Raw genomic sequence first — 9,459 nt, 5'->3', positions numbered from 1 at the left:
CGGGCCACATGTGGCCCGGGGGCCTTGAGTTTGACACATATGCTATACATGAAGTAATACTTGATATGGATACCAATGTAGAATATCCACGTAGCAAGGAGTGGCTAATCCAAATGACAGTGTAACTAATGTTTGATTGCTGCTTTAGGGTTAGCGCAGCTCGCTTCTTAGCTAGCGGTGCTTACCACTGGCCAGGTGTAATATCAGTTTAAACTAAACAACTAAACATCTTGTTTAGTTTCTTTTGCACTGTGGATGTTCAGTGGAATTCAGCTTAACATCTTATGAAACCTGGAATGTGACAGTTTTTTGTTGTTGTGTGTTTTCAGATCTGGAGTATGAAGCAGGACTCATGTATCCACGACCTGCAGGCCCACAGCAAAGAAATCTACACCATTAAATGGAGTCCTACTGGACCGGGAACCAACAATCCCAGTGCTAACCTCATGCTAGCGAGGTGAGAGTGTGTGTACATGTGAGAAGACTGTGCATCACTGGCTGTGTTTCCATTATGAATGTGTGCAAATCTTTCTCTATATTCCTCTGTCAAAAAACACAATTTTACAATCGAGATGTTTACATTGTATTAGAAATTAAATTAAAATGATATGTGAATAAGTTTGTTTATGTAATAAGTCATTAAAATCATGGCAGCAATGGATGTAAACAGTTATATGAGGTATATTCATAATTCAGTCATAGTGTTAGATCTGACCGATCAGCCAATCAGGAGACGTCTGCGTTTTATTCAGGCAGTAGAGCAACAAGCCCCGCCTACTTGGGAGCGACTACACATACAGCGTTTTGTGGAAATTGTAGTTGGTGATTTTACAGAAAAGTTATGGATTCAGCACTTTGGAATGACACACGACTTTTTATGAAGTGTGTGATGTTGTGAGAGCTCTGGTGGAGTCTGCACATTGACCAAAAAAACCCAAAAACAAACCATCATGATACTGCCATCAATAGCAACATCCAGCTGTTGATCATGTGACGTGTGTGTCTCGCTAGTTTTAAACAGGTTCTGCTAGCCTAGCCAAATGTTTTATTTCAGTAACTTGAACCAGCTGTGTGTGGGTGTGGGTGTGGGTGTGTGTGTGTCTGTGTGTCTGTGTCTGTGTCTGTCTGCTGTCTGCAGTGCATCGTTTGACTCCACGGTGCGTCTGTGGGATGTGGACCGGGGGATCTGCATCCACACGCTGACCAAGCACCAGGAACCGGTGTACAGCGTGGCGTTCAGCCCTGACGGGCGCCACCTGGCCAGCGGCTCCTTCGACAAATGTGTTCACATCTGGAACACACAGGTAGGCAGATGAGTCTGTAGATGCTGCGACCGTGTATCGACCTCCTGTGGTCTCACACAGTACCCTCTGCCTCCAGACGGGGGCGCTGGTGCACAGCTACAGAGGGACGGGCGGGATCTTTGAGGTGTGTTGGAATGCAGCGGGAGACAAAGTGGGAGCCAGCGCGTCAGACGGATCTGTGAGTACACAGGACTATGAGTTGGCTGCTCGTTGCCGTAGCGATGCCCCAGCTGACTTCCGACTCTTCTCCTCCAGGTGTGTGTATTAGACCTGCGGAAATAAAGCTGCTGTTCGTTGGAAGCCATGGACCGACCATGAATGTGTACATAGCCAAATGACTGTCCCTGCCTGCCCTGCGTACTGCTCACGCTTAGGCCCCGCCCACCAACTTACAGGAAGCAGGACACAGGAACAGGAAGCGAGTACCGACACAGCAGGTCCACACACGCGGATAAAGGGACAGATGAACGGAGTGGCGCCCCCCTCTGTTGGGTCAGACTCTCAGAGAGAAGCAGAAGCGGGATGCAGTGGAAATGGAGCAGAGATGTGACAGATCGGAATATTTACCAAAATATGGAAGCTGTTTGGCTTTTTGATCTGGGAAACATTCCCATCGTCATCAAAATGTAAAACAATGAAAACGTGTTGATCTATGTTACTAGTCAGATCTTATTGTGGACATATCGGCTCCTCCACCACAGATAGGATGGCACTTAGGGTTTCTTTTTTTTTTTTTTTATTTCAGACCTCTCGTTCTATATTTTTTATCATGTGGGAGGGTCAAAGGTCATGGAGACGTCCCCTCTCTCCCCCCCAGGCAGGTGGCAGCAGCTCACTAAGCTTCACCATGCAGATCAAACTCTGGATTCCTCTGATTCATCCACACGGGAAAATAACACATGATGTCCCCCCCTTAGACCCCATCCTGACCTGGAAGCTGCAGTAGAACCAGAACCAGGTTCAAACTGACTGCTGGTTTGTTATGATTTTAAACTGGGAATACTAGGAGCTCTGTGTGTTTTTTACTGTTTTCCATGTCATTTTTACAGCTTTTTAAATTAAATGGAATAGTTTCCCTTTTTTCCAGTCATAACATGTTTCCATTCAGCAGTATGGCGCCCTCCAGTGGCTGTGAGGGAAATGTGGCTAGAATATTTCCAGCCTGACAGCAGATGTCTCTGTGGATTTAGTCAATACAGTGTACCAACACTCCAACCATTAAAGGCTTTCCACTGAACCAGTTCCAGTGTGAAACTGGCACTAGTGCTGTTCTTGACAGCAGTGGTTTGTGTTTCAACTGGTACCGATCAACTGGTTGGACTGGGCCAGAACGTCTGATGTAGACCAATAATAACAAACCAAAACTTTGAATACACCATGTTTGAACCTCCGGAGTCTGGCTCTGGTTTAGGAATAACCACTTAGCTGGCAGAAAAGACCCATGAAACATGAAATATTTACTAAGTCTCTTCTTGGAGCAACACCAATAAATCAGGCTGGATTTGCTCAACTTTGGAAGCTGATTGATCAGCCGATACACACATGGAAAACCAATCTTATCCACTTTCACATCAGACACCATCTCCTCCTGTGAGAGAGGACTGACTGACCACCAGGCCACGTCTGCACATGCATGGGTTAGCAGTGGTCACCTCTTCATTGTCTACTTAGTGACTTTTAGCAACTATTCTGACAAAGATATTGGTGTCTGCCAAAATTGGAATCAGCAGGATTTTGCTTCTCTGGTCTCTTCATTTTTGCAGAAATTCTTGTCTTGTTTTTGCCAACAGGTTGATTTCAACGGCCATTTGTTTGGCTTTTCTGTCCTTTGTTCAGCTGAGCTGTTGTTACGAGCAACAGGATGTTTCAGTCACAGCAGCTGAGGTCAGGACAGGAAGGGCTGTAGAAATTCAGTTGGTGCAAAACTCTTTACAGGTTTCAACATTATTAAAGCAAAAAAAAAAAAAAAAAAAAAGCGACCTAATCCAACCAGTGTTGACGGTCCTAAATAAGCCGGTTCAAATCAGAATGAAGGAGCTTCAAACATGGTGTGAACATCTGGGCTGATCTAAGGAAAATACTCAGTTGTCGTACTATTAAAGAAAACGGATGGAGATTTTTTTTTTTTGTCACATCTTCACCTGATTACAATCATCTTTGTGTCAGCTCCAGTTTATCCTTCAGCTTGCTTTTATCAGCCCGGGTTCCAGTGTAGTGGTGGACCTGGACAGACTGGGACAGTACTGGTACCGTTCCACCAGCTGCAGCAGGAAAACATTTCATCCCCCAGATGCCGTTCCAGACATGCAGTCCCCACAAATCAGCTGGAGATGTTCACGTCTCTTTAATGATGACTGAGCATGGCTGAAAAGGAGTGTTTCCATAGCAACCACACATCCTCTGTGTTTTGCCCGTGTTCATGCAGGTTTCACAAAGGAAGAACTAATGAGCTGTTAGCAGAAACCTGAGCTGTTCAGGTCTGCTCCCTGCATCATGACCTCTGACCTCCAGTCTGCTCCTCACCAAACCTCTGCTCAGTTTTCTACTCTTCTAAAGCCACACTTTGTCCTTTTCACTCATTTAGAAACATGAGGCGAGCAGATGATGGTTCTTTTTACCTTTTCCTTACAGTGAATAACCACTAAATGAATCAGTTTCCATAACAACGTGATCTGTTGGAAACATTTGTCCAAATGGATGGAGAAAAGAACTTTCTCTTCAACTCTGAAATAAAATAAAAAACAGGATTACAATGAAATATGAATGTAATTTTCCAACCAAGCAACAGATTTGAAAACAGCGGATGTTTGAAGGGAGGAGCAGATCTGGAGGCGGAGCTGGTCGCAGCTTTTTTTTTTATTTTTTTTTACTGTTGACATGTTTTGTACATGAAACTGAACACAGGACATTTACAGAAAATACTCTGGGTGTAAAACCTAGCTACTTTTTTTTTTGTCTCCTATCCGAAATGTTAAAAATATCAACTCTTTCCTCTTCTGATCAAATTAAAAAAGAAAAAAAATGAGCGAATTGGCTTTACTGGACCAAAAACCTTCCAGAAGCTCCTCCCTCTGACAGCTGCTGCTGAACGTTTTGTTTCCGCCTCCCCAAGCAGAACTCTGGACTTCTGGACTCCACAGATTGATTCATGTTCCCGTTTTACGTCATGTGTGTGGTATGAATATATTTTTTGTTTGTTTTTCTCGACTGTATTTGAAGTTCTGAAATCCAAACTTTCAAGCGGCCATCTTGGACGAGCCGTGGCGTTGCTGAAGCTGCGTTCAGGTCCGGATCAGTCCCCAAGGCTCCATCAGCGCGTTTTTTTTTTTTTTTTTTTTTTTTTGCAGCTTGCATCTCATCCATCTGTGTCATCATTTAAGTCAGATCAGTAAAACTTCAGTGCAGAATAAAATATATTTTGATAAGAGGTTTGAGTTTTGATTTTTCTGTGTGGGGGAAATGAAATGTGAAAGCTGGGGGAAAACGAAGCAAAAAAAAAACACCATAGAAGAAAAGAAATTGGTGACAGTTGTGTTTGTTTTATTTTATGTCAAAACACAAAGAATTGATTTTGGGTTTATGAACCAAATAAAACTTTGACTTCAATGTTCTTGAGCGCTTATGTTAGTTTTTCTCAGTTGTCAACATTTTCAAAATAAGTTATGCAGAAGCAACAACAAAAAAAGCAAAGTTAAAAATCCTTATGGCGATCATATCCTTTAGGTCGGGGGTCCCCAAACTATTTCCTGAGGGCCACATAACTTTTCCTTTCTCTGCTGGAGGGCGGGAGTCAGTTTGTAACAGAAAAAGTGTGACGATTGCAGGAGTGCCTAAATGTAAAAATTTGTTTTCCAGAAAGCACAATCAAATAACCCTCTCTGGGTTCTTCACAGACAAAATCCAGGAAATAACACTATTTATGAAACAAATACCATATTTTCTGGACTATAAGCCGCAACCTCTTTTGTTTTAAACAAACCAGTAAACGTACACATATAAGCCACAGATGTCTCTGCAGCTCCAGGTTTTCCACAACGATGCAGCAGCAGCAGAGGGGGGCGGACACCCAAAATTTGAGTCATAACAGGTCAATTGAATATCACATTTATTACGGTTGAAAAAGAAAAAGTTGCCAAGTTTATATTTAACTGAAGTGATTACGTTAGTTTCTGAATGGTAACTGTAACAGTAAAAGTGCTGATCCTTCGTGTCCTAGCATGCGCCCATTTTCATTTAGCACATGCTAGCATGTGCTAAATGAAAATTGGCGCTTTCTTCTTCTTTAGATTTCAACCGCAACTTGCATCCATTATTGTTACACTACTGCCATCTATTGGATCCTAATATCTATACCTCAAATTCTCATAATGATTCCAGTATTATTTAAAAAACGAAAAATCTTTTTCCCCTCAATGCTATTTAATTGATCAACAACATTCTCAAATTTCAATTCCCTATTAAAACCTGATTCCGTTTTAATGGGTGCTTTCTTCTTTTATTTCCAATTTTGACTTCCAAAAATTGACTTCCTGCTAAAGAGCCCCCTGGTGGTTGAAGAAAAGTCCACATATAAGCTGCACCGGACTCTAAGTTGCATGGTTCAAAGTTTAGGAAGAAAGTAGCGGCTTTTAGAAAATACGGTATATGAAAAAGAATCTACATGCTCTCTGGTATTGTTCAGGGGGCCGGACCAAATGTGGAGGCGGGCTGGATTTGGCCCGCGGGCCGTGGTTTGGGGACCACTGCTTTAGGTGAATGCTTTGGGAACGTTGTACATAATGCTGTGTTTAAAGAACATGAAAAATTGAATGTCCAGAACATTAAAACAATGGTTTCTATAGTTTTCCTGCAGACGTGACTTCAGGTTTTACTACTGTAAAACCTGAAAAAAGTTTGAAGATTGCAGGAAATGCAGAACAGTTGTTCTGCATTTCCTGGTTTTACTTCAGAGCAGCTTGTTGGGCGTCACCCTGGAGGTTTTCTGCTTCAGAACCGCAGTCCATAATCCAATAAATAAATATTGGGATGCAATAAAAAGGCCCAACATGGAGAGTTCAGTTATTAAAAACACTTTATTAATCCCAGCATGATTATAAAACATCACCATACCATGAAACCAGCGCCACCGTTCTTCATAATGTTCCACTCCAAAACACCCGAAAACCACAATCCAAGGTCACTTTTTCTTTGGCAAGCTAACCTTTTGTTTTCAACAATGTGACTGTGTGGAGCTTTTGTCTCAATTTGTAATTATAATAATGTAGCTTAAAAAACTGCATAAATGTGTAATATTTCTTGCCAGTCGTCTCAGAAAGTGACGCACTTTTTGTTGAGATTCATTAAAATTTTATGTTTTGCTATTTCAAAAGTTTCTGAGGTGACTGGTGAGAAAATGTTACACTTTTACCCAATGTTGACGTTTTTTTTTTTTTTTTTAGATGTACCTGAACTCACCGCAGAACTTAGTTCACCTTGAAGCTGACCATGGTGGTTAATCTTCAGTCCATATTAATGGTAATTTTTCTTTTGTTTCCATGATTTTCTGGGTTTTCTTGGTGCTAACAGGACTGAGTTCATTCCAGCTGAGCATCTGCCTTTTCTGCACTTCCTAGATGTTTTTCCCTACAAGGACTTTTGAAGGACACTGTTGTGAGGTCGAGTGGCTCCGTTCCCAGACAAGACTGCACCATGACCAGCATATGGAGCCGTCAGAGGCTCCTGTTTACAGGATGAATGACCTCACTGACTGAACTCTTCACTAAAATGTTTTATTTTTATTCATTTTAAAATAATGTCGCAATCTGGAAGTTTCCTAATGCTCTACTACAGATGATACTAAATAAGCGGCTAGTTGTCCTACACTGACTGCTCAGGTCTTGAGCTGCTGTCATTTCGACCGGACTTTCCAGTTAGTGTTTCAGAAGTTCAAAGTTCATTTCCAGAGGATTCAGGTGTTGAACTGTTCATCCTTCCATCAGCAGATTCTGAGTCCAAGGTTAAGGTGAAAATATCAGGAGGCCAAACCGCTCTGATGCACTCCACCTGTAACAGTACTCTTCCATTATGCCATTTACATCAGTTGTTGGAAATTCAGAAGATGCACAGTTCCACCAGGGCTCTGCTAACTGTCTGGAGGAGCTGAGTGGGGGAGGGGAAAGCTCAGCTGGAGACTGAACCTCAAAGGAGGAGCTTTCTGAAAATAGGCAGCACTTTGTTAGACTGAGCATTTAGGTACCCCCTACCGGTTGCCATGGAAATCTAAGGATTTCTCAAACATGCATGAAAGAATCAAAGCAACACTACAGGTATGTTTTTGAGGTGGAGGAAAACATTATAATATTATGTAACATAAAAAAGAGAGATAATTTTACATAATACCAGAAGACAAACAATGTTACATAATGTCTTCTGAATGACTCAGTGTTTCCTTGTCTGCAGTCCCTGGCAAATATCAACGAAACATGCATAAAGATGGATGTTTGGCACCAAGTGAGGAGAGGAGGAACCCCACTCCAAATACAGGTAGTTCCACAGGTAGGCCCCTGTCAAACTGGAAAAGTCCAGTTTGACAGGGGCCTCATGTACTGGCAGCCAGCTGATTCAGCCAGAGGAATGCCACTGGCCCCATCAAGCTACAACGACATGTTCACATCGCCTTGTTGACGGGCTACAGTGCATGAGAAAGTGTTAATAGCCTGGAAGGAATTACTGTACACACCAACCAACCATCCGTCCATCCAGACAGATAAACAGACACACATACATGTGTATTTTAATGTGTTAAAAATGTTAGCGCAATTCATCACATTTTTATTTTCCAAAGAAACATCCAGAGCAGGAACCTTGGTTTTGTGTTTCTGGTACACCCGTAAATCTGATGCACAAGCGACACCCACAAACAACAGTGATGGGAGTGCATTTCTGGATAAAACACAGCCAATCACATCACACAGTGTGAAGACGTTCATCCACAGTGTGGAAACAGATTCACTGACAGAATCGTGTGACCAAAAATGCGTCCTCTTGTTCACAGGCTCTCCTCTTCTCACCATGTTGGGTCAAGCAGACACAGCTGTGTGTGTGTGTGTGTGTGTGTGTGTGGTGTCGTGTGATTGGTCAGAAGTGTGTGTTGTGTTTTATCCAGAAATGCATCCAGACAGCAACGTTGACATTTCACTTCAATGAGTCCACTTCCACTGTTTGAAGTCCAAATTCATGAGTTTATCAGACATGATGAGGAATTATTTCTCCAATTCTTCACAGAATCCCTACAAAGACAAACGTCAAATAGCATTTTCATGCTGAGCCAACATTGTGTCCTCTGAATCATCTCAGCCATGGCTTCAGCCGCTGTCAGGAAACAAGCGCTCTATACAACACATGATGTACTCAGCAGTAGGAGGCGCTGTCTCCAGGTGCTGTGTATGAACGGTGTGTGGAATATAAACAGGCCGAATATTCAACCCACTGATCTACTGCTGGCTGCTAATACTAGCAGGAGACAAGACAACATGCCAAGGTGAATGTTCTTCATGCCTCAAACTCATCTGGAAATGTCTGAGATTCCAATTCCTTAAAGTTCCTCTGCTTTCTGCATCGACATAGCTGTTTGCTGACAGATGCAGGGCGAACTTACATGTATTTACTGTACATATCTAGTCATTTAGTGTTGTGCTTTCAGTTCCATATGGATAGGGATTTATCAAAGAAATCTACATGAATTCATCTGTACGCACAGCTTCCTACATCTGACTCTCACAAAGAAGTGTTAGGGCCATTTGTAGATAGAAAAAAAAAGGAGGAGTCAATTTCTGACAAAAAAAACCCCCAACAAAATCTCAGAAATGAGAAATGAGATTATTCTTGGAGATTTTCTAGAAAAACAAGGATATTTTTGAGCTCCAAAAGTTGAAAAATTGTGAGAAAAAACTCAAATGTTGAGATCAATCAGAAAAATGTTCCAGAAAAACTTTCCAAAAGTCAAAATGTTGAGTTTCAAAAGTCAAAAACTTTTGACATCTGAAAATTTTCTGAAATTCAAAAGTTGAACATTTTTAACTTTTGAAACTCAAAAACTTCCAGTTTTTTTCTAGAACGTCTGTGAGATTAATTTCAAAATCTCTGAGTTTTTTGAAGCCAGTTTATTCATCTTTTT

The 9,459-nt window shown here is 41.8% G+C and overlaps 1 protein-coding gene across 2 annotated transcripts in view; it reads left to right on the top strand.

Annotated features, from left to right (window-relative positions):
- tbl1xr1a (TBL1X/Y related 1a) overlaps positions 1-4,049 on the top strand; it is a 59,749-nt gene extending 55,700 nt beyond the window's left edge. For both annotated transcript variants that reach the window (XM_007554648.2, XM_007554647.2), the window contains exons 13-16: positions 330-457; positions 1,139-1,304; positions 1,381-1,482; positions 1,560-4,049. In XM_007554648.2, the coding sequence (XP_007554710.1) occupies positions 330-457; positions 1,139-1,304; positions 1,381-1,482; positions 1,560-1,586 (423 nt within the window). In that variant the 3' untranslated portion in view covers positions 1,587-4,049. The remainder of the gene's footprint in view (positions 1-329; positions 458-1,138; positions 1,305-1,380; positions 1,483-1,559) is intronic.
- Positions 4,050-9,459: the final 5,410 nt, after the last annotated feature.

This window comes from Poecilia formosa, unplaced genomic scaffold (assembly GCF_000485575.1).
Source record: "Poecilia formosa unplaced genomic scaffold, Poecilia_formosa-5.1.2 Scaffold65, whole genome shotgun sequence".
Classification (NCBI taxonomy): Eukaryota; Metazoa; Chordata; class Actinopteri; order Cyprinodontiformes; family Poeciliidae; genus Poecilia; species Poecilia formosa.
The sequence above is the reverse complement of the archived record's forward strand: the minus strand, read 5'-3'. Positions and strand labels throughout refer to the sequence as shown.